Source organism: Babylonia areolata, chromosome 13, assembly GCF_041734735.1.
Source record: "Babylonia areolata isolate BAREFJ2019XMU chromosome 13, ASM4173473v1, whole genome shotgun sequence".
Taxonomy (NCBI): domain Eukaryota; kingdom Metazoa; phylum Mollusca; class Gastropoda; order Neogastropoda; family Buccinidae; genus Babylonia; species Babylonia areolata.
In genome coordinates this window covers 3,988,741-4,014,091 of record NC_134888.1, presented here as the reverse complement: position 1 = coordinate 4,014,091, position 25,351 = coordinate 3,988,741, and the positions used below count along the sequence as shown (strand labels likewise).

The window sequence follows — 25,351 nt, the reverse complement described above, 5'->3', positions numbered from 1 at the left end:
ATTTTCTTGGATATCATCTTTTGCATGCATGGTCTAGTGCAATGGGTTTTCATAAAGAAAATACAAAAACAAAAAAACTTTGTCTGTTTGCTGTTCATTGTCAAAAACCAGTTAGCAAAGAATGCATGCTTCCTTGGAAATACCACAATTTGGAGATGATTTCATCTTGTCAGAGTAAAGCTGATAGTTGTTTCAGAAATACCATAATTCAGAGAGGATTTCATTTTGTCAGTGTAAAGCTGATCATTGTTCTATAAATACCACGATTCGAAGATGATTTCATCTTGTCAGAGTAAAGCTGATAGTTGTTTCAGAAATACCATAATCCAGAGAGGATTTCATTTTGTCAGTGTAAAGCTGATCGTTGTTCTATAAATACCACAATTTGGAGATGATTTCATCTTGTCAGAGTAAAGCTAATCGTTGTTTCAGAAATATCACAATTTGGAGAGGATTCATTTTGTCATGTAAAGCTGATCGTTGTTCTATAAATACCACAATTCGGAGATGATTTCATCTTGTCAGGGTAAAGTAGATTGTTGTTCCAGAAATGCCATGACTCTTCTATTTCACTCTTATCTTGGATTATTAAAACCAAACGCTGCCACAGAGTGAGCGATGAACTTGATTTCATTTTGTCAACGTAAAAGTCTTACCGTTGTTCCAGAAATACCACAATTAGGAGTTGATTTCATTGGTATTGTGTTACTCTTTTTTTGTCACAACACATTTCTCTGTGTGAAATTCGGGCTGCTGTCCCAAGGCAGAAGGCGTCGCTACATTGAGAGCGCCACACTTTCTTTTTTTTTTTGTATTTTTTCCTGCCAGCAGTTTTATTTGTTTTCCTATCGAATTCCTACAGAATTTTTGTCGTTGGACAACTATTTTGTTGCCGTAGGCTCTTTTGGGTGTGCTAAGTGCATGCTGCACACAGGACCTTGCTTTATCATCTCATCCGAATGACTAGCGCTATAGCCAAGTGGTTAAAGCGTTGGACTTTCAATCTGAGGGTCCCAGGTTCGAATCTCGGTAATGGCGCCTGGTGGGTAAAGGGTGGAGATTTTTCTGATCTCCCAGGTCAACATACGTGCAGATCTGCTAGTGCCTGATCCCCCTTCGTGTGTATACGCACACAGAAAATCAAATACGCACGTTAAAGATCCTGTAATCCATGTCAGTGTTCAGTGGGTTATGGAGACACGAAAATACCCAGCATGTATCAACCATGACAGAATCATCGGCAAGTTGATGTTGGTCGTGTAACGGAAAGAAGAAGAAGAAGACCACCATGACTAGCATCCAGACCACCACTTAACGTCTGGTGGAGGGTGAGAAAGTACTGGCGAATATGGGATTAGTATCTTTGCGCTCAGATTCTATCACTTCCAAGGCGGACGCGTTACCTCTAGCTCATCACTCCACGCATTTTGTCAGTATGAAAACTCACCTTTTCCCTCAGCAATAAGTTCAATTGTGGCAGGTCCACTTCCTTTGCGTTAGCTGTGCTTGACTATGTGTGTATACATATGCATGTGTACATAACTACATGCATGTATATGAATGTGTATTGTGTGTGCATGTGTTTATGTACGTTTGTGTGTGCGTGTGTGTGCGTATGTGTTAGGATAGCTGTTAGATACACATGTATGTTAAAATGTATGTATGCAGTGTGTGTGTGTGTGTGTGTGTGTGTGTGTGTGTGTGTGTAGTCACATTTTGGTGTGTGTATGTAACATAGATATAATGTTTTATGTTAACAAAAGCGTTTTTGTAAAGCACCTAGAGCAGATTTCTGGATAGTGTGCTGTATAAGTATCCATTATTATTATTATTGTTATGAAGTTGATTGTTGTTCCAGAAGTACCACGATTCAGAGATGATGGAGGACAAGGAGGATGGGGGGTCTGAGGAGATGGTGTCTGTGGGTGTTCCCCCCTTCCAGTCTCTGCTGATGGACTTTCTGGACAATAGGGCGCCATTGCTGGGTAACGCTCTCTGCCTGTTTCTGTCTGTGTGGTTGTTGTTTTTTTCCCTCTCGTTTATTGTGTGTTTGTTTATTCCTCTCTTTTTTATCTTTTTTTTTTTTCTCCCTCTCTTTTTCTAGACACCAGGACGCCTTTGCTGAGGTAACGTTCTCTGGCTGTTCCTGTTTGTTCTGTTATTGTCCTCTCTTGTTTTGGCAACGTTCTCTTGTCTGTTTTCTGTCTGTGTGTGTGTGTGTGTGTTTTCTTCATTTTCTGGACAACTGGGCGCCCTGTGCTGGTCGACGTTCTCTGTCTGTTCCTATCTGTGTGTTCTGTTTTTTGTCTTCTCTTGTTTTGGCAACGTTCTCTTGTCTGTTTTCTGTGTGTGTGTGTGTGTGTGTGTTTGTTTTTTTCTTCATTTTCTGGACAACTGGGCACCCTGTGCTGGGTAACGTTCTCTGCCTGTTTCCGTCTGTCTGTTCTGTTATTGTCCTCTCTTGTTTTGGCAACGTTCTCTTGTCTGTTTTCTGTCTGTGTGTGCGTTTGTTTTTTTCTTCATTTTCTGGACAACTGGGCGCCCTGTGCTGGGTGACGTTCTCTGTCTGTTCCTGTCTGTGTGTTCTGTTTTTTGTCTTCTCTTGTTTTTGCAACGTTCTCTTGTCTGTTTTCTGTGTGTGTGTGTGTGTGTGTGTGTGTGTTTTCTTCATTTTCTGGACAACTGGGCACCCTGTGCTGGGTAACGTTCTCTGCCTGTTTCCGTCTGTCTGTTCTGTTATTGTCCTCTCTTGTTTTGGCAACGTTCTCTTGTCTGTTTTCTGTCTGTGTGTGTGTTTGTTTTTTTCTTCATTTTCTGGACAACTGGGCGCCCTGTGCTGGGTGACGTTCTCTGTCTGTTCCTGTCTGTGTGTTCTGTTTTTTGTCTTCTCTTGTTTTGGCAATGTCCTCTTGTCTGTTTTCTGTGTGTGTGTGTGTTTTCATCATTTTCTGGACAACTGGGCGCCCTGTGCTGGGTGACGTTCTCTGTCTGTTCCTATCTGTGTGTTCTGTTTTTTGTCTTCTCTTGTTTTGGTAACGTTCCCTGTCTCAAGGCCTGACTAAGTGTGTTGGGTTACGCTGCTGGTCAGGCATCTGCTCAGCAGACGTGGCATAGCGTGTATGGATGTGTCGGAACACAGTGACGCCTCCTTGAGCTACTGATGCTGATGCTGTCTGTGTGTTTGTAACCTGACCATCAGTGTGTCTCGTGTGTCGTGTTGCAGAGGAACACAGCAACGAAGAGCAGAAGCAGGCCTTCCGGAACCTGATCCTCCTGTTCCACGAGCTGATCATGCACGACGTCTTTTCCCATGATGCCTACATGTGCACCCTCATCTCCCGCGGCGACCTGCTCTGCTCCCCCTCCCTCATGCAGTCGGCCGACAGTGCGGCGCCATCGAGTGTCAAGAGCCCCAGTGAAAGTTTGAGAAATGATGTGAGTTATTGTTGTTTTTTGGGGGGCGGGGCGGTGGGGTTCATTTTTGACTCACTTGTGTAAACACAGTGAGTCTATGTTTTAACCCGGTGTTCGGTTGTCTGTGTGTGTGTGTGTCTGTGTGTCGGTGGTAAACTTTAACATTGACATTTTCTCTGCAAATACTTTGTCAGTTGACACCAAATTAGGCATAAAAATAGGAAAAATTCAGTTCTTTCCAGTCATCTTGTTTAAAACAATATTGCGCCTCTGGGATGGGCACAAAAAAATTTAAAAAAGAAGCCTAATTATATGCAAACTGCATTTACTGTTATATTTATATTTTTTGTATTCTCTAAACTTGGCACTTTGACCTCTTATTCTGACACAACAAGAGGAGTCATTATTATCATTTTTTTTTCAAACAGGAACTTCTTTTGCTAAGCATGGAAGTTTTATTTATTTTGCAAACGTTTTGGTGCAGATTGTAAAAAAAGGGAAATTACTCTGTAATTAATGCTAGGGGACTTAATTTACCACAAGTGAGTCTTGAAGGCCTTGCCTCTCTTGTTATTATTAACATTATTGCTCATTGCTCAGTTGACTGTACAAGTTCTGAAAATACTGTCAGTCTGAATCCTGTAGAAATGATGCAAGTACTTTTTGTTGAGTGGAGTAAGTTGGATGGTGGAGTTGTGTGTGTGAAGGGGTTGGGTGGTGGTGGGCGTGTTTGTGCGCCTGTGTGCACAGGTGAGTGTATGTTTGGGTCTGTGTGTCTGTGTGCGTGTTCACTAGTTGAGCAGTGCCAGTGATTTTCCTGTCATGACATTGACGGTAGGTATGGAGCGTCTTGTATGTTACAGCATCAGGATGATTTACATGTGCTGACAGTCACATCAGAATGATATACATGTGAGAATGACATCAGGATGATTTACATGTGCTGACAGTCACATCAGAATGATCAACATGTGGTGACAATCACATCAGAATGATTAACATGTGGTGACAATCACATCAGAATGATCAACATGTGGTGACAATCACATCAGGATGATCAACATGTGGTGACAATCACATCAGGATGATTAACATGTGGTGACAATCACATCAGGATGATTAACATGTGGTGACAATCACATCAGAATGATTTGCGTGTATAACATGTGGTGACAATCACATCAGAATGATTAACATGTGGTGACAATCACATCAGGATGATTTACGTGAGGTGACAATCACATCAGAATAATTAACATGTGGTGACAATCACATCAGAATGATTACTATGCGGTGACAACCACATCAAATGTGGTATCAATCACACCAGGATGATTTCCATGAGGTGACAATCACATCCTGATGATTTACATGTGGTGACTATCACAGAATGATTTACACGCGTTGACAGCGGGCACTCAGGGGGATGTGTGTGTTGCAGCATCAGGACGACTTTAAGGTGGACATGGACATCCACACCATGGAGTCTGACCTCAGCAGCCTCTTTGGGTCGGTCAAGGAGGAGACGCGGTCCAGTCCGGAACCCCCAGGTAGGTCAGCCAGACGCCTGTGGTGTCCCACGTGAACTCCATCATGGTGGTGTTGCTGTGGGAGGGGATAGGATGTGATTCTTCTTTGTACAGTGACCCCAAACCTTCGAACACACCCAAAACTTTGAACATTATCCATACCCTTAAACTTACCCATAACTTTTAAACATATCCAAAACATTTAAATATACCCTGAACTTTCAAACATACCCAGAACATTTAAACCTACCCAAAACTTACAAACATACCCAGAACATTTAAACGTACCCAAAACTTACAAACATACCCAGAACATTTAAACGTACCAAGAACATTTAAACGTACCCAAAACTTTCAAACATACCCAGAACATTTAAACGTACCCAAAACTTTCAAACATGCCCCAAAAAAAGTTGAGACTTACCCAAACTGTTTAAACATACCCAAAACATTTAAACGTACCCAAAACCTTTAAACGTACACCAAACCTTTAAACATGCTTAAAACTTTTAATCATACCCAAAACTTTTTAACATTACCAAAAACATTTAAACATACCCAAAAATTTTAGATATACCCAAAACCTTTAAACATACTTATAAGTTATAACCTTTCATCATGCTCAAGACCTTAACACATACCCATAACCTTCAGGTACATTCACAAAACCAACATACCCAAAACCTCCAAACATACCCAAAACCTTCAACATACCCAAAACCTTTGAATATACCCAAAACCTTTGAACATGTTCAAAACCTTAGAACATCCAAAACTTTTGAACATACCCAAAACCTTAAAACATTCCCAAAACCTTTTAACATGCACATACCCAAAACCTTTGAACATACCCAAAATCTTCAAACATGCTGAAAACCTTCAACATACCCCAAACCTTTGAACATACCCAAAACCTTCGAACAAACCCAAAACCTTCAAACATACCCAAAACTTTTGAAAATACCCAAAACCTTCGAACATACCGGTTTGAACATACCCAAAACCTTCAAACATACCAAAACCTCCAAGGTTCAGCTAACCACAGAGGTGTACAAACTGCGTAGATCACTGTAAAATCTTTATCAGATGGCTGCTGTCAAAAGAGGAAGCGAGTCAGGGATACAGAGGGGAGGTAACCTACTTCCGGGAGGTTATTGGCCGTAGCTACTTTCGTTTTCTCCGCATAGTAATTTGCACAGGACAGGAATCGGACTCCCTGCCAGAGTCTGCACTAGTGGGTCACGGTAAGTATGTTAGATAACGTAATTTTAGAGAAAAAAAATTCCTATCAGTATCTGGACAATGTTGCTCAGTCAATTTAGAGGGGTATTATTTTCCATCACAATGTTCCAAAGCCTATTTTGAGGGATGATCTTCTATTGTTATATTCCTCAGTCTGTTTTGAGGGATGTTATTTTCTGTCTTGATCTGTTCGTGAGCATGATTGTTCAGTTGTGGCCTGATAGCTCATTGCTCATGTATGTGTGTCACGGTCGTGTTTGCCTGTGTGTCCTTTAAAAGTTAAAGGTTTGGTTTGCTTGTATGGTTGGTTGTTTTGTTTTGTATTTTTGACTCACTTGTGTAAACAAAGTGAGTCTATGTTTTAACCCGGTGTTCGTTTGTCTGTGTGTGTCTGTGTGTCTGTGGTAAACTTTAACATTGACATTTTCTCTGCAAATACTTTGTCATTTGATACCAAATTAGGCATAAAAATAGGAAAAATTCAGTTCTTTCCAGTCATCTTGTTTAAAACAATATTGCACCTCTGGGATGGGCACAAAAAAATTTAAAAAATGAAGCCAAATTATATGCAAACAGCATTTACTGTTATATTTATATTTTTTGTATTCTCTAAACTTGGCACTTTGATCTGATATTCTGACCCAACAACAAGAGCAGTCATTATTATCATTTTTTGTTCAAACAGGAACTTCTTTTGCTAAGCATGGAAGTTTTATTTATTTGCAAACGTTTTGGTGCAGATAGTAAAAAAGGGAAATTACTCTGTAATTAATGCTAGGGGACTTAATTTGCTTTAAACTGATCTTAAACATTACATTTTGAAATTATACTCAATACATAAAAAGCTTGGATTTTTTTTTTTTTTTTTAAGTGTATCACAAGTGAGTCTTGAAGGCCTTGCCTCTCTTGTTTTTTGTTTGTTTTTGTTTGTTGTTTTGTTCAGTTTTTCTCAGTTGACCTTGATGTGTTGTTTTGCTCGTTTGTTACGGTCAGTGTTTGGTTTGCTGAGGCGTATTATTTTTGTTGATGTGTTGAAAACATGAATCGTCGGGATTTTTTTATTTATTTATCTTCTTGCATCTGCATACTGTTTCTGTCATTCTCTTATTCAGCTTGTATTGATTAAAGCTGGCTTTTCATGATGTCAGTAATAATGTGCTTTTTTTTTTTATGAAGTTTGTATGTTTTGTGGATGTTCATATGAATGGATGTGAGGTTTTTTAGTTTTTTAGTTTTTTTTTTACTTCTTTTTTTTCTTCTTCTGTTGTTGTTGAAAAAAATCTTTTATGGCGTTTGACACAAGAAATCTAGACTAATTTAGTTGATCAGATTGAGAACTTTGTGTGTGTGTGTGCGTGTGTGTGTGTGTTTGCGCATGTGTATGCATGCTTGTGTGTGTGTGCGTGTGTGTGTGCGCGTGCGTGCGCATATGTGTGTGTGGTTTCTGTTTGACTGGTCTTAGGAAGAATTGGAATTCTGACATGAAACGGCCTCTTTGATGTCAGCTGAACTGTAATTGTGTAAACAACACGCTCTGGTTCATACACAAAACACACACACACACACACACACATATGTATGCACATACACACACTCACACACACACACACACACACACACAGAGTTTGCATGGCTTGTACCTGAATGTCATTAGAAAAAAAAAAAAGCTATGGTACATATCTTACTTATTGTTTTCTTCTGCTTTTTTCTCTTTTTTCCTCTTTCTTTTTTTTTTCTTCTTTTTTTTCTTTCTTTAATGTGTTGTCATTTTGTAGGCCTAGCTCTGTCACACGGAGTACTGACAGGTAAGATTTGTTTGCCTTGACTTGACTTTAGGCATGAGAGTTATCCTTCCTTCCCTGATTTGTTCTGGTGATTTCTAGGTCGGTGTGGCAGTGGGTTTTTTTGTTTTTTGTTTTTTTTTTTGTTTTGAGTCTGTTGTGATTGGTGGTGCTCTTTCCCCAACTTTGTTATTTATTGTTGTTGCTTTTTTCTTTTCTTTTTTCTTTTTTTTTATAGTGTGCATTGTGGTGTTATTTGTTTTTAGACATAGTATTGGTAAAGGAAAAGTTTGGCATTTTATGGGGTGTTTTTGGAGGGTCTTAATTTCTTCTTTTCTTTATTTAATCTTTTACGATCTGTAGTTCTTTTATTATATTTTTAACATTTCTGATTTTTTGGCTTAGTTGTTTGGTGGGTTGGGTTTGTTTTTTTTAACCAATGCCAGTTATTTTGTTAGGATTAATTATTAACTCATGTAGGGGGGGTTGGGGGGGGGGGTTGTTTTGGGTTTTGGTCAGAGAACATCTTCCTGCTTCATTGTCTCCCTTTTCCTGCCTCTTGAACTGATACCATGTTATGTTGAGGATATATTTCCTGGTGCAAACCGTCATCAGATGTGATACTTAACAGCAGCAACGATCACCGTGGAAATACATATGTGTATGACGAGGAGTAAGTTTGGGTTTTTTTTGTCGTTTTTTTTCCCCCATGTACACAAGGTTATATTTTGACATTTCACGACATCACTGTGATTCAACAGTCAGATAGCAAAATATTTGGTCCATCAATGATCATCGAAAAAAAATCATTAATTTGTTGAGATGCAAGGGTTATTTTTCAATATGATAATACTTATAGTAGTAATAATAAGATGAAGAACAATAACAAATAATAAAGAACAAGATAAACAAGATACCAAATGTCACATCATGGCATGTATTCATGTTGACATAGCTTCAAGGAGCACCAGTTTTTTTGTTTTTTGTTGTTGTTGTTGTTGTTTTATAAAGGAGGAGTAAATTTTAACACTTGTATTAACAGGAGTCACCCCGAACACAGAGTAGGACTGCCTACTTGGCGGGGGGTAAAAACACTTTATTAACTCACTCAGTACGGCCAGTCCTCTCTTCTCCTCTACACAGACCCCTCGGATGTCCAGTGGGTGTCTGAATGACCCAACCTTTAGCTTCCGTCGTCAGAATAATTGTGGTATTCTTTGTCAACATTCATTTCTTCAGTATAAGAGCCTTCCGCTTGCAATATTTTGACGCGAGATGGTAATTGGGGTGAAACGCTGTTAGCGTCGTCTCTTTCGCCGTTCGTATGGAGAGAGTTAACTTTTTTTCGTGTAAAAGCCTTCTCATGTATATGAATGAACGTGGAAGTCACAGGTCACAAACAAAGAAGAAAGAACAGAAATAACTTTGCTGAAGAAAACGACCAGAACGGGCAGTAGGTAACCCTATGTGTAATGAAGAGAGATCACAGAAATTGGAGGCATTACTATCATTATGATTACTGACTCTCTTATAGTGCCTGTCTTCTGTCAGAGACAAAACTCTAAAGCGCTTTACAAACACTGAGTCGTATGCATAATAGGCGTTTAAAGATAAAGCTGGTTGTATCTTTGAGCACAAATAGACGTGTGTGTTAAGTTAACAGTTCACGGCCAGCGAGTGTGATTATTATGATTATTTATTTATTTATTGTTGTTGTTTTTGAAAATCATTTCTGCTATTACTACTGCTGCTACTACTACTGTTTATTGCTACTATTGTTAATGTTAATGGTTGTTGTTGTTTTTTCATGTTGTGTCAGTATAACTTGTGTTAAGTTTATTGTTAAATGTTTTTAATGTGTGCGTGTGTGTGTGTTGTGTGTGTGTGGTGCGTGCGTGTATGTAGCTTTATCAGAGCGTATCATTTCCATCCAGTGTAGCACTCTTTGTAGCTGATCAACTATTGAAATCTGTTCAGGATTTTCTTGTGCTGTTCTTTGTTGTTTCCACTTTCCCGTAGTCCATGTAATGTAAGTGTTACTGTTAGGACTGAATTAGGACAGCTGCACTTACTCTAGTTCACCGTAGGACTGAATTAGGACAGTTGTACTCTGTCTAGTTCACCGTAGGACCGAATTAGGACAGTTGTACTCTGTCTAGTTCACTGTTGGACTGAATTAGGACAGCTGCACTTACTCTAGTTCACCGTAGGACTGAATTAGGACAGCTGCACTCTGTCTAGTTCACAGTAGGACTGAATTAGGACAGCTGCACTCTGTCTAGTTCACAGTAGGACTGAATTAGGACAGTTGCACTCTGTCTAGTTCACAGTAGGACTGAATTAGGACAGCTGCACTCTGTCTAGTTCACCATGCACTTTGATATTAGTAGAGAAATTGACCGACTGTGTTGTCAGGATGCTTGTACCATAAACTACCTTGTAAGCGTTCACCCCCTCTTGGCACAAATTTGAACTTAGAATTGGGGATGGGCGTTTACTGGTTACTTCGCCTTTTGACAACTATGGGGGTCCATTCCTGAACTTCGTTTGACCATACAGCACTGGCTGGGTGTTTACTGTATATGATTATGTGTATGAGAAGTCATTCGTTAAACTGGTGATATCAGTAGGAAATTGTTCAAATGTATGATGGATGTGTTTCTTTACTTTAGTCTTCGTTCTCTGTGTCTCCTTCATTTATTTCATCATTGTTTCTGTCTTTCCATTTCTTCTCTTTCTGTCTGCACCCCCACACTCCCACCCCTCCCTGTCTTTCTATCTCTGACATGTGCGTATTCATTTGTGTGTGTTTTAGAGAATGCGAATGCGAATGCAAAATGTTTATTCAAATTTAGGCCTAAGCCCCCAATTGAAGGGGAAATCATATACGAAACAACCAACCAAAATTACGATAACACAGTGTCTAGTATTTGATCTTAACATAACTATTGTCATGAAAATTCAAATTGATACCATGATTTAAGTTACAGCCGTATGTAATCGTTTCAAGGCATAGTAAATGTAGAACGCAGCATTACGTAGAACAGTTTCATTTCTAAATAACATAAGCAAATTAAATCTAAAGCGACATGGCTACTATAAAACTTAAGTTGAATATATTTTATCCTTAACTCACTCGGGACGACAAGTTTTCTCCCTTGCTTTTCCCCACAGACAGCCCATTTGTAAGGGTTTGGAAAAAAATTACAAAAAATTCAAAATACAGAGTAAGAAAATGAAACTTTCAGAACTGGTTTATTACGTGTTGAGCTATTACATATTTTAAAAAAATCAAATTTCTCATCTTATTTTTACAGTTTTGCCATATGTAGAAAATAATGCCAATTTTTCACCCCGAATCACCATACCCTTGCTCGCTTTCTGCATTAAATTCACTTTCTTCTTCGTCATCATCCACCTCTTCAATGTCCGACCCTTCAGTTTGTAGCATTTCAAGTACTTCGGAAACACTAAAACTTTGCCGTCGCTGCCTTGTTCGCTCCACAACATTTTGAGAAGAGCCCGCTTTGCTAACAGGCTGGCACGCGAGCAGGCGACCGGTCAGTGACTTTGTCAGCATGTGTGCGAGACGGGCCACACATGGCAGGCTGGCCAGTCATACCATTCGATTGTGGAGTGACCCAGAATAGCGCACTCTGCTTGGCTAATCACAAAATCACGTGTACAGAGCGTGATGGATTTTTATTTCTTGAAAATGCTATTCCATTCCGTCGTCTGAAACCGAATACGTTTTATGTAGGAATGCGTGAGCATTCCTTCGTCCGGAGAGAGTTAAGTCGTGAAAGACAGGACAGCAAAACATAAAAGTGTGTTTTAGAGAGAGAAAGAGAAAGAAGGAAACGCTGACCACTGAAACGAGAGGCTGCATCTTGGTGTCACGCCATTGCTTGCTTTTTCAGTGACTTTGACATCTCGTGCAGGCATTCTGTTCTTTACCTCTAGATCTAAATCTTTTACTACTTTGTGAAGCAACACAATCATCACAAATTGTAAACTGATTTCTCATTAGAAATTAACAAATGATGAGGCCAGGAAACGATATGATTAACAAATAGTAAAGAGTGGTAACTCTCTCCATTACACAAGGTACACAACTTCAAGTCATTGATGCTTACGCTACCGATTCAGCTAGCACACAGGTAAATAAAAGGTACATTGGAACAAACCCAGACACTTCCTCAAAAAAGGAAGCGCCGGGCCTGTCCTTATACCAATCATTTGACATGTGCACACAGCAGCAAAGACAGAAGAAATGTGCAAACACAGATTAGCTTTTATTCAAGACTGGAAGTGTCTGGGTTTGTTCCAATGTACGTTTTATTTACCTGTGTGCTAGCTGAATCGGTAGCGTAAGCATCACTGACTTGAAGTTGTGTACCTTGTGTAATGGAGAGAGTTACCACTCTTTACTATTTGATTTCTCATTAGTTTTAAGTTATCCTCTTTTTTTTTTCTTTCTCGTCAAAGTTGTGGTTTGAGTTTACAAGGTATTTTACACTTTGCACAGAAAACTAAATGGGGGGGGGGGGGGGGGGGGGGGGGGGGGGGGTAGGCATTCACAAGATAGTGTCCAGTTTGTGATTCATTGTGGTAAATGCAGTTTTGTTTCTCAAGGAGGATTCACTTTGTTCAGTCAAATCCATATATGCTACACCACAGCTGACAGCAGCAAAACCCAACAGGCTAGTCAGGCATTGAGTGCATATATATATATATATGTATTATTTGTGTACATATATTATCAGAGTGGATTTGTCAAGAGGACAACTCTTTTGTTGCCATGGGTTCTTTTCCAGTGCTCCCAAGTGCGTGCTGCACACACGGGAAGCTCAGTTTATCGTCTTCATCCGAATGAACAGCTGCTGAGTTTTGATTTTCCAAACTTTGGAGAGAGGGCGAGAGGAGGTATCGAACCCAGACCCTCTCTCTCTCTCGGACACTGTATTGACAGATAAATGTCAAATCTATTCTGTCACCTTCCCCCCACCCCTCCTAGCCCTTCATGGTGTAGGTGACTGCTTAGCCGATGCGGTGTAGCGTGCGTATGTGGCTTTGTCTGAACGCAGTTACACCTCCTTGGGCAACTGAACTGAACTGTGGTTGATTTTTTTTTTTTTTTTTTTTTTACATTATAGTTATTATTTATTTATTTATTTGTGTAAGCTTATCTATTATTTATTCACCTTTTTTTTTTTTCTTTTTTTTTTTTTTCGTCAAGGCCTGACTCAGCGCGTTGGGTTACGCTGCTGGTCAGGCATCTGCTTGGCAGATGTGGTGTAGCGTATATGGATCTGTCCGAACGCAGTGACGCCTCCTTGAGCTACTGAAACTGACACTGAAACTGATTTCCCATGTGCGGGTGGTTGAAAGGTGCACACGCGTCGCCCTGTCTGTCAGAAGTTTTGAGGGGTAGTGGGAAGTGTGTTAGTGTTGTTGTTTTTTTTCTTCCTCAGGGATTGTGAACAGTGTAGGGAGCACTCCAGCTGTGTGTGTTTTGAGCAGTGTGTGATGAAGTAATTTTTGTTTGTTTTTTGGATTGGAATGTTGCTGGTGGGAGGGGTGGTTGTGGTATGCGGTTGGTTGTTTGTGTGGTGAGGTAACAGGGAAGTGTATAAGAAGTCTTGCTTGTGGTCATATCTCCCACACCCTAAACCTCTTCCTCCCCCTGGGTGGTTTTTTTTTTGTTTGTTTGTTTTTGTTTTTGTTTTTTAAAGAAATGTTATTGGTGGGATTTTGTGGTGATTTTGTGTGTGTGTGTGTATGTGTGTGGTTATCGGGAGTGTGTGTAGTCAAAGTACTACTAATGTAATTCATTATAATGTATTTGCTCTATTACCTCCCTTTGCTCCCCCCCCACCCTTCCCGCACTCCCCTCCCCTCCTTCTCACGACTACCTTCCATCCCTCCTCTCCCCCTCCTCTCCCCCTCCTTCCCCTTCTTCCCCTTCCCCTTTTGTCTCTTTTCGTACGGCACCGCCCCACAGGATTCATCCCTACCATTCCTTCCCCACATGCACTGTTGTTGGACTTGGGCTTTGTCTGTCACTGGGACCGCTTACCAGGTCTGTAGGTCCATGCTTCTTCTGGTCATTTCATAGCCCAGCATCAGCCAGGCCTGAGAGGTGCAGACGTCTGCAGTGTTGGTTGATTCAGGCAGTGTGGGATTCTGTGGAATGATTGAATGGCTTTGATGTCCCAGTCGTCTAAAGTGTGGGTAGAAGCCAGCGATCCTTTGAGTATAATACAGTGATTTGCCTCTTGTGGGGTTCAAACTGGACTGTCACCTCAATCTGTGGTGGTATATATATATATATATATATATATATATATATATATTTATATGATAGTCAGTCGTGTCCGACTATGACCATCAGAACAGCAGAGGAGGCAACTGCTGTTCCAACTATTTGGGCTAGAATTTGATTATAGTGGAGAGTGTCTTGCCCAAGTACATCCCCACTCTCTCGGCCAAGAGGGTTTTAGGACAGTCGGCGTTGGGATGGTTCCCAAAGGCCAACTAGCCCCCAAGGCTGCAGCACTAAGAGCCAGTGCAATTTTGCCTCCTAGTTTGAGAGTCATAGTCCTTCACAAAAGACTAAGCTGTAAATGGTTTCCCATTGACTGGAGGAACCATTGGCAATACAGCTCTTACTTTGCTGTTGGCCCAAATGTAAACTTACATCAATCTGTGATATAAGCCAAGTGTTGGGCCTTATCTGTGGTGGTAAACAAGTACACCATGGCAGATGGTTTATTAAAAAAGTTGTGGTGTTGTTGTTTTTCGGGGGTGGGGTGGGGAGGGGGGGGGGGTTCTTCTTAGAATGTTATTGTGAGGAATTCTTGCAGAGAGAGTGAAGGAGAATGTGTGTGATGAAATGTGTCCACATGGTGATGGGCGCAATAGCCGAGTGGTTAAAGTGTTGGACTGTCAATCTGAGGGTCCCGGGTTTGAATCACGGTGACGGCGCCTGGTGGGTTGACAGGGTTCGTTCCCTTGCTCCTCTTTTGCATCATGGGTTGACGGGGTTTGTTCCCTTTGTCCTCCCTTGCATCGTGGGTTGACAGGGTTCGTTCCCTTTGTCCTCCCTTGCATCGTGGGTTGACGGGGTTCGTTCCCTTGCTCCTCCCTTGCATCGTGAGTTGACGGGGTTCGTTCCCTTTGTCCTCCCTTGCATCGTGGGTTGACAGGGTTCGTTCCCTTGCTCCTCCCTCGCATCGTGGGTTGACGGGGTTCGTTCCCTTTGACCTCCCTTGCATCGTGGGTTGACGGGGTTCGTTCCCTTGCTCCTCCCTTGCATCGTGGGTTGACGGGATTCGTTCCCTTGCTCCTCCCTTGCATTATGGGTCTCCTCCCTTGCATCGTGGGTTGACGGGGTTCCTTCCCTTGCTCCTCCCTTGCAGCCTCGGTCAAGTCGGTCAAGTCGGAGAAGGACCTGCCCATGATTCCCAGCGTGGGGGAGCCCCACTCATCCCACCACCACAGCCACTCCCACCTCCCCCCCCAGCAGATGCCCAAGGGGCCGTCCCGACATCTGGTGTACGCCACTCACCTGCCCATCGAGTTTGTGAGTGTTTGTGGTGTTTGTGTTGGGTGTTTGTTTTTTCACAGGGGGTTTGTGTGTTTGTGCTTGGGTTGTGATGGGCGCGATAGCCGAGTAGTTAAAACGTTGGACTTTCAGTCTGAGGGTCCCGGGTTCGAATCACGGTGACAGAGCCTGGTGGGTAAAGGGTGGAGATTTTTCCCCGATCTCCCAGGTCAACTTATGTGCAGACCTGCTTGTGCCTGAACCCCCTTCGTGTGTATGCGTGAGCAGAAGATGAAATAAGCACGTTAAAGATCCTGTAATCCGTGTCAGTATTCGATGGGTTATGGAAACGAGAACATACCCAGCATACATACCCCTGAAAGTGGAGTGTGGCTGCCTACATGGCGGGGTAAAAATGGTCAAACACATAAAAGCCCTCTCGTGTACATACGAGTGAACGTGGGAGTGGGGGGTTGTGGAGGGTTTGTGTAGTGTGTTTGTGTAGCATGTTGGGTCACATGGGTGTGTGTGTGTGTGTGTTGGGTGTTTGTTTTTGGGGGGTTTGTATTTGTGTGTGTGTGTAGTGTGTGTAGTATGTTGGGTCACATTGGTGTTTGTGTGTGTGTGTGTATGTTGGGGGTTTGTGTTTGGGTGTTTGTAGTGTGTTTGTGTCGTATGTTGGATCACATGGATGTTTATGTGTGTGGTGTGTTGTGTGTGTGTGTGTGTGTGTGTGTGTGTGTGTGCAGTTTGTTAGGTCACATAAGGGATTGTGTGTGTGATGTGTTTGGTGTGTGTGTGTATGTTGGATGGTTTTGTCTTTGATGGGTGTTTGTGTGTAGTGTATTGGGTGATTGTGTTGTGTAGTGTGTTGTATGTGTGTACGTAGTGTGTTGGGTGGTTGTGTTGTGTAGTGTGTTGGATGTGTGTGCGTAGTGTGTTGGGTGGTTGTGTTGGGTTGTTGTATGTGTGTGTAATGTGTTTGTGTTGGGTGTGTGTAATGTGTTTTTGGTGTATGTGGGTTTTGGTTGTTTGTGTGTTGGATGTGTGTGTGTGTGGTGTCTTGGGAGTGTGTGTGTTGTGTTTGTGTGTATGAAGTATGTGTGTGTTCAGTGTTTTGTGTGTTGGGTGTGAGTGGATGTGGTATGTGTGTGTAGAGTGTTAGTGTGTTGGGTGTTTGTGTAATGTGTTGGGTGTGTGTGTAAATGTGTTGGGTGTGTGTAGTGTGTTGGATGTTTGTGTAGTGTGTTGTGTGTGTGTGCGTTTGGTGGATGTTTGTCTGGTGTGTGTGTGTGGTGTGTGTGAGGTGTTGGTGTCTTGGATGTATGTGTGTAGTGTGTTTGTGTGTGTGTTTGTTGTGTGCGTGTTTGTGGTGAATTTGTATGTTGGGTGCGAGCGTGTATGCATGTGTGTAGAGCATGGTCAATTCTTTGACACCTGCAACCAGTGTGTGTGTGTGGAGCAGGAGGACTGCACAAACCACGAGTCGAACCAGCGGCTGATAGTCCTGTACGGCGTGGGGAAGGCGCGGGACGAGGCTCGGCACAACCTGAAGAAGATCACCAAGGAGATCGTCAAGCTCTACTCCAAGCGCAACTGCATCGACGTGATGAGCGGCGACGTGGGCAAGGTGAAGAAGAAGAAGGACAAGGAGGGCAAGGACGGTGGGGGCACAGGTGAGCACGCCCTTTTCTGTTTTTTTTTTTTTATGTGCGTTTATGTAAGTTTGTGCCTGCCTATGTGTGCGTACGTGTTAGGGTAGCTGTTAGATACACATGTATTGTTAAAATGTATGTATGCAGTGTGTGTGTGTGTGTGTGTGTGTGTGTGTGCGTGCGTGCGTGTGTGTGTGTGTGTGTGTGTGTGTGTGTGTAGTCATATTTTGGTATGTGTATGTAACATAGATGTAATGTTTTATGTTAACAAAGCGTTTTTGTAAAGCACCTAGAGCAGATTTCTGGATAGTGTGCTATATAAGTATCCATTATTATTATTATTGTTATTTGTTTCTTTATTTTTTTTTTATCAAATTCCAGAAATACTGTATGATAAAGGAGGAGGGTGGCAGAGTGGTTAAGACGCTCAGCTGCCAATACAGAGAGTCCGTGAGGGTGTGGGTTCGAATCCCGCTCTCTGCCCTTTCTCCCCAAGTTTGACTGGAAAATCAAACTGAGCGTCTAGTCTTTCGGATGAGACGATAAACCGAAGTCCTGTGGGCAGCACGCACTTGGCGCACTGAAAAAGATCCTAAAAGTGTTGTCCTCTGGCAAAATTGTGTAAAAAGAAATCCACTTTTATATATTTTATACATTATAAGCATGCACTCAAGGCCTGACAAGTGCGTTAGGTCATGCTACCGTCAGGCATCTGCCTAGTGGATGTGGCGTAGCGTATATGGATTTGTCCGAACGCAGTGTCGCCTTTTTGAGAAAGTGAAACTGAAACTGTACGATAGTCAGTCGTGTCCGACTGTTACCATCAGAACAGCAGAGGAGGTAACTGCCGCAGTCCCGACTGTCTTGGCCAGAATTTGAGTGTACTGGAGATTGTCTTGCCCAAGTTACATCGCCACGCTCTCTGCCACGAGGGCTTTAGGACAGTCGGTGTTGGGAGGGTTCCCAAAGGCCAACCAGCCCCCAAGGCTGCAGCACTAAGAGCCAGTGCAATCTTGCCTCCTACATTGAGAGTCATAGTCCTTCACTAAAGAAATACAGATAATTGTAAACGAGGATTTGCAGCATTGGAAGAAGAAGCCTTCCTGACGTCTGTGCTAGGGAGGTATAGCGCATTTTAAACGCTTACAGTCGGGCCAACAGTAAAGTGAGTGATGTTGAAATAACTAACTACTTGACCAACAAATAGTAAAGAGTGGTAACTCTCTCCATTACACAAGGTACACAACTTCAAGTCAGTGATGCTTACGCTACCGATTCAGCTAGCACACAGGTAAATAAAAGGTACATTGGAACAAACCCAAACACTTCCTCAAAAAGGAAGCGCCAGGCCTGCCCTTATACCAATCATTTGACATGTGCACACAGCAGCAAAGACAGAAGAAATGTGCAAACACAAATTAGCTTTTTATTCAAGACTGGCATAGCCTCTTTAATCCTGAATGAGCCACACAGAACACATGGACAATACAGGACAAATACATGGTTGCCTTTGTAGTTTTTCCACTGGAAATTAACAGATAATGAGGCCAGGAGATTAACTACTTGACCAATCATTCAGTCAGTCAGTGTAGACAGTAGTGATAGCAGTAGTGATTTCATTAACTACGCCACTTGTAATGGCCGAAAAATAAATAACGATGATAATAAGATAATATTAATAGAATAGAGGGGAAACCAGTAGGGATGTAGCAATAGCACCAGCTACATCAGCTACCACAAGAACAAGACAAAAGCAGGTGATAGCATTATAGTATCATAAAACGGAACAGTGGGTATACCACTTCTACATATTGTATTATTTATGAATATAATAATAATGATTATTATGATTATTATTATTATTATTGTCTTACCAGCTGGGATGGAAAGCATGACTTCATTATTATTATAAAAACTATTATTATTGTTATTATTATCATTATTATAAAACTGTTATTGTTATTATTATTATTGTTGTTGTTCTTGTTGTTGTATTGTTATTGTTGTTATTATTCTTGTTGTTGTTGTTGTGATTATTATTTTTTTTAAACTATTATTATTGTTGCCATGGCAGCTGGGACAGAGAGCAGCAGTATGCCGTTGTCATTATTATTACAGAAATTAATGATATTATTATGTTTATTATTATTATTATGAAAACTATCATGATTATTGTCTTTGCAGCCAGGATGGAAAGCAGCAACATGCTGTCATGATTGTTGTTATAAAAACTATTATTATTGTTATAATTTTATAAACTATTATTATTATTACCTTTATTATTATTGTCTTACCAGCTAAGACAGAGAGCAACAGTATGCGATCATTATTATTATTGTTATAAAAACTATTAGTGGTGGTAGTATTAAAAAAAAAACCAAAAAAAACACTATTGTTATTTTTATGATAAAAACTATTATTATTATTATCATTGTCTTGCCAGCTGCGACGGAGCGCAGCAGCAAGCCGTCGTCATTATTATCATTATAAAAACTATTATTATGATTATTATAAAAACTATTATTGTCATTATTATCATCATTATTATCATCCTCTTGGCAGCTGGGACGGAGCGCAGCAGCAAGCCGTCGTCGTTATTATCGTTATAAAAACTATTATTATGATTATTATAAAAACTATTATTGTCATTATTATCATCATTATTATCATCCTCTTGGCAGCTGGGACGGAGCGCAGCAGCAAGCCGTCGTCATTATTATCGTTATTATGATTATTATAAAAACTATTATTGTCATTATTATCATCCTCTTGGCAGCCGGGGCGGAGAGCAGCAGCATGCCGTCATCGTCGTCGGGGGGCAACGTGGCCACCCCGGCGGCCATCTCTGGCCCCAACCTGGAGGCGCTGATGCAGAAGTTCCAGAAGCTGTCGTACCACGACCAGCACTCGGTGACCAAGCACTGCACGGTGGCCATCTTGGACCAGATGAAGGCCTACGTGGACAACAACTCCACCTTCCTGCCCCAGGTCCAGCCCATCGCCTTCCTCTTTGAGCTCATGCAGCAGGCGCTCAACCTCAACGGGCTCATGAAGTTCATCGTCGACGTGAGTTTGTGTGTGTGTGTGCTTGTGTGTGTGTGTGTGTGTGTGTGTGTGTGCTTGTGTGTTTGTGTGTACTTGTGTGTCCTCTGCTTCTATTTGTATTTGTATTTGTATTTCTTTTTATCACAACAGATTTCTCTGTGTGAAATTCGGGTTGCTCTTCCCAGGGAGAGCGCGTCGCTATACTACAGCGCCACCCATTGTTTTGTGTATTTTTTCCTGCGTGCAGTTTTATTTGTTTTTCCTATCGAAGTGGATTTTTCTACAGAATTTTGCCAGGAACGACCTTTTTTGTTGCCGTGGGTTCTTTAACGTGCGCTAAGTGCATGCTGCACACGGGACCTCAGTTTATCATCTCATCCGAATGACTAGCGTCCAGACCACCATTCAAGGTCTAGTGGAGGGGGAGAAAATATTGGCGGCTGAACCGTGATTCGAACCAGCGCGCTCAGATTCTCTCGTTTCCTAGGCGGACGCGTTACCTCTAGGCCATCACTCCACTATGAAATAATGCGGTAAATAAACTGGGCACAGTGTACTTTGTCTCCAGCAGCTGCTATCGATGCTAGTTCAGGTGGAAAATCCACGACCACCATACAGTGAATAAACTGTACACGGTGCCCTGTGTGTGTCCGGCAGCTGCTGTCTTATAAAGTTCTGGATCAAAGTGCTGATGTAAATAGATTGGGGCAGAGTGTAATGTGTTTGGCAGCTGCTGTTGATGCTGTGTCCTCACATTGTTATAAAGTGCGGGGGTTTAGATTGCTGACGCAGAGTAAAGCGTGCGTTGTGCACTTGTCTCTTTGCCCAGCTGCTGTCAGCTCTGATTTAGGGGAAATGTACAAAACGGTGCGATAAACAAATTGAGAAATGTGCACCCTGTGTGTCCAGCTGCTGCTGTCGTTGCTGTGTCAAAACACTGTTATCAAGTGACGGTTCAGAGTACTGATGTAGATAAAGTGTGCACTGTGCTGTCTGTGTCTGACAGCTGCTGTCGATGCTGTGTCAAAACATTGTTATCAAGTGATGGTTCAGAGTACTGACGTAGATAAAGTGCACTGTGCTGTCTGTGTCTCTTGACAGCCGCTGTTGATGCTGTGTCAAAACACTGTTATCAAGTGACGGTTCAGAGTACTGATATAGATAAAGTGTGCACTGTGCTGTCTGTGTCTGACAGCTGCTGTCAGTGCTGTGTCAAAACATTGTTATCAAGTGATGGTTCAGAGAGCTATGTAGATAAAGTGTGCACTGTGCTGTCTGTGTCTCTGACAGCCGCTGTCGATGCTGTGTCAAAACATTGTTATCAAGTGATAGTTCAGAGCACTGACGTAGATAAAGTGTGCACTGTGCTGTCTGTGTCTCTGACAGCTGCTGTCAGTGCTGTGTCAAAACATTGTTATCAAGTGATGGTTCAGAGAGCTATGTAGATAAAGTGTGCACTGTGCTGTCTGTCTCTGACAGCTGCTGTCAGTGCTGTGTCAAAACATTGTTATCAAGTGATGGTTCAGAGAGCTATGTAGATAAAGTGTGCACTGTGCTGTCTGTGTCTCTGACAGCTGCTGTCGATGCTGTGTCAAAACATTGTTATCAAGTGATGGTTCAGAGTACTGACGTAGATAAAGTGTGCACTGTACTGTCTGTCTCTGACAGCTGCTGTCGTTGCTGTGTCAAAACATTGTTATCCAGTGATGGTTCAGAGAGCTATGTAGATAAAGTGTGCACTGTGCTGTCTGTCTGACAGCTGCTGTCGATGCTGTGTCAAAACATTGTTATCAAGTGATGGTTCAGAGAGCTATGTAGATAAAGTGTGCACTGTGCTGTCTGTGTGACAGCTGCTGTCAGTGCTGTGTCAAAACATTGTTATCAGGTGATGGTTCAGTGTGTGTGTGTATGTGTGAACGTGTGTCTGCATGTTTTACATTTATTTGTTTATTTATCATCAGTGTTGTCCGTCTTTTTTTTTTTGTCTTTTTTTTTTCTGTCTGTGGTCTTAGAGTTGACTTAATCAAGATTTTGCGCCTTATAAATATTAGTAGTAGTAGTAGTATTTTTATATATTTATCTATTATTTTGTATTTTTAAATTTTTTTTATCATATTATTATATATATATATATTTTTGTTGTTGTTTTTTGTTTTGTTTTGTTTGTCTTTTTTTTTTCTTTCTCAAGGCCTGACTAAGTGCGTGGGGTTACGCTGCTGGTCAGGCATCTGCTTGGCAGATAAATGGTGGGCTGCTTTACTTTTCCCCATGCTGTCAGGATCCAATGACGGACTTCAGCAAAGCTTGCTCATCGTAAAAACGGCCAATTTTGGTGAAGGATTTCTCATCACTTGCCATCCAGGTTTCCCACTCGACACGCAGCTAAGGAATAGACGAGAACGTGACACTCCCGGGATCGTTATAAGTCCAGCCGCATCATCGTATAAGCCGCAGAGGTTGAAGCTGGGAGAAAAAGTCGCGGCTTATAGATGGAACTTTTGTTTTGTTTTGTTTTGTTTTTTCGCTGCCCCATAGTCTGCACCGTTTCAGTGGCATTACTCCCACGCCGCTCATTTAGATTCCCCCCATACACGGCCACACCCAGGTTCGTCCGTTGCAGTTCCAGCATCGGCAGTCCACAGGGAACCATCGATGTTAGGTCGCCAGGAGGCCACACACCAGAGGAGACCCTGCACTGCTGCTGAGTCACTTCGGTGGTGGTGTTCAGTGGTGCCTGTTCTGATTTTACGTACTTAGGACACCACCTCGCCATGGCGGCTGGTGCTTATAGACGGAACTTTACGGTAAATGAACTGTTCTCTCTCTCTCTGTGTCGGACAGCTGCTGTCCATGCTGGTCCAGGTGGAGGCCCAGCTGGTGGTGATCGAGTCGGCCATCAGCACGCGCTTCCTGACCAAGCTGTGTCTGCGCATCGTGGGCGTCATCCGCAAGTACACCTCCTACATCCTCATCTCCAGGGAGCTGGGCTCGGACCTCTTCAACCAGTACGTTGTGTTGTTGTCTTTGTAGGGATGGTAGTGTTGGGGATGTTGTCTTGATTGTCGTGATGGTAATCGGGAGTCTTGTCTTGTTTGTCGTGATGGTAATCGGGAGTCTTGTCTTGTTTGTCGTGATGGTAATCGGGAGTCTTGTCTTGTTTGTCGTGATGGTAATCGGGAGTCTTGTCTTGTTTATCATGATGGTAATCAGTAGTCTTGTATTGTTTATCATGATGGTAATCTGGAATCTTGTCTTGTTTATCATGATGGTAATCAGTAGTCTTGTCTTGTTTGTCGTGATGGTAATCGGGAGTCTTGTCTTGTTTATCATGATGGTAATCAGGAGTCTTGTCTTGTTTGTCGTTATGGTAATCAGGAGTCTTGTCTTGTTTATCATGATGGTAATCAGGAGTCTTGTTTATCATGATGGTAATCAGTAGTCTTGTGTTGTTTATCATGATGGTAATCAGTAGTTTGTGTTGTTTATCATGATGGTAATCGGGACTCTTGTCTAGTTTGTTGTTATGGTAATCGTGAGTCTTGTCTTGTTTATCGTGATGGTAATCGTGAGTCTTGTCTTGTTTGTCGTGATGGTAATCAGGAGTCTTGTCTTTTTTATCATGATGGTAATCAGTAGTCTTGTGTAGTTTATCATGATGGTAATCCGGAATCTTGTCTAGTTTGTTGTTATGGTAATCAGGAGTCTTGTCTTGTTTATCGTGATGGTAATCGGGAGTCTTTGTCTTGTTTGTCGTTATGGAAATCAGTAGTTTGTGTTGTTTATCATGATGGTAATCGGGACTCTTGTCTAGTTTGTTGTTATGGTAATCGGGAGTCTTGTCGTGTTTGTCGTGATGGTAATGAGGAGTGTTGTTTATAATGATGGTGATGAGAAGTGTTGTTTATAATGATGCTTTTAGAAGTGTTGTTTATAATGATGGTGATGAGAAGTGTTGTTTATAATCATGGTAATGAGGAGTGTTGTTTATAATGATGCTTTTAGAAGTGTTGTTTATAATGATGGTGATGAGAAGTGTTGTCTTGTTTATGATGATAAGGAGAATGACAAAAGTGACGATGATGATGATGATAGTGAGAATGACTAAAGTGATAATGATGATGATGATAGTGAGAATGACTAAAGTGATAATGATGATGATGATAGTGAGAATGACTAATGTGATGCTGCTGCTGCTGATGATGATGATAAGGAGAATGACTAAAGTGATGATGATGACGATAACTAAAGTGCTGACTAAAGTGGTGATAATAAGGAGAATGATGAAAAGTGATGATGATTATGATGATAAGAATGACTAAATTGATGATGATGATGGTGATAAGGAGAATAGCTAAAGTGATTGTGATGATGTTGATAATGATGATAATGAGAATGACTAAAATGATGATGATGATGATAGTGAGAATAGCTAAAGTGATGATGATGATGATGATGATAATGATGATAAGGAGAATGACGAAAGTGATGATGACAATGATGGTAATGAGAATGACTAAAGTGATGATGATGATGATGATGATAGTGAGAATGACTAAAGTGATGATGATGATGATAAGGAGAATGACTAAAGTGATGATGACAATGATGGTAATGAGAATGACTAAAGTGATGATGATGATGATAAGGAGAATGACTAAAGTGATGATGATGATGATAAGAATGACTAAAGTGATGATGATGATGATAAGGAGAATGACTAAAGTGATGATGATGATGATGATAAGGAGAATGACTAGAGTGATGATGATGATGATGATGATGATGATGATGATAGTGAGAATGACTAAAGTAATGATGATGATCATATGATAATGATGACTAAAGTGATGAAGATGATGATGTTGATAATGATGATGATAGTGAGAATGACGAAAGTGATGATGATGATGATGATGATGACTAAAGTGAGGAGGACGGTGCTGTCACAGAATGATGGATGCACTGAAGGCGGTGAACGTGTGCAACCCGGTGAACTGCTCCACAGAGGAACGCAACATGCTGAGTCTGCTGTACGACTGGTTCTCCATCTGCAACTACCTCCAGGTGTGTGTGTGTTGTGTGTGTGTGTGTGTGTGTGTTGTGTGTGTGTGTGTTGTGTGTGTGTTGTGTTTGTGTGTG

General features: G+C 41.6%; 1 protein-coding gene across 1 annotated transcript in view; it reads left to right on the top strand.

Annotated features, from left to right (window-relative positions):
- The window catches only part of LOC143289318 (mediator of RNA polymerase II transcription subunit 12-like protein), a 107,732-nt gene that overhangs the window by 29,907 nt on the left and 52,474 nt on the right, over positions 1 to 25,351 (top strand). Inside the window, exons 12-20 of the mRNA XM_076598317.1 lie at positions 1,859 to 1,985; positions 3,224 to 3,435; positions 4,856 to 4,964; positions 7,961 to 7,990; positions 15,388 to 15,551; positions 16,978 to 17,188; positions 19,944 to 20,233; positions 23,054 to 23,217; positions 25,162 to 25,276. Of these exons, the coding sequence (XP_076454432.1) occupies positions 1,859 to 1,985; positions 3,224 to 3,435; positions 4,856 to 4,964; positions 7,961 to 7,990; positions 15,388 to 15,551; positions 16,978 to 17,188; positions 19,944 to 20,233; positions 23,054 to 23,217; positions 25,162 to 25,276 (1,422 nt within the window). The remainder of the gene's footprint in view (positions 1 to 1,858; positions 1,986 to 3,223; positions 3,436 to 4,855; positions 4,965 to 7,960; positions 7,991 to 15,387; positions 15,552 to 16,977; positions 17,189 to 19,943; positions 20,234 to 23,053; positions 23,218 to 25,161; positions 25,277 to 25,351) is intronic.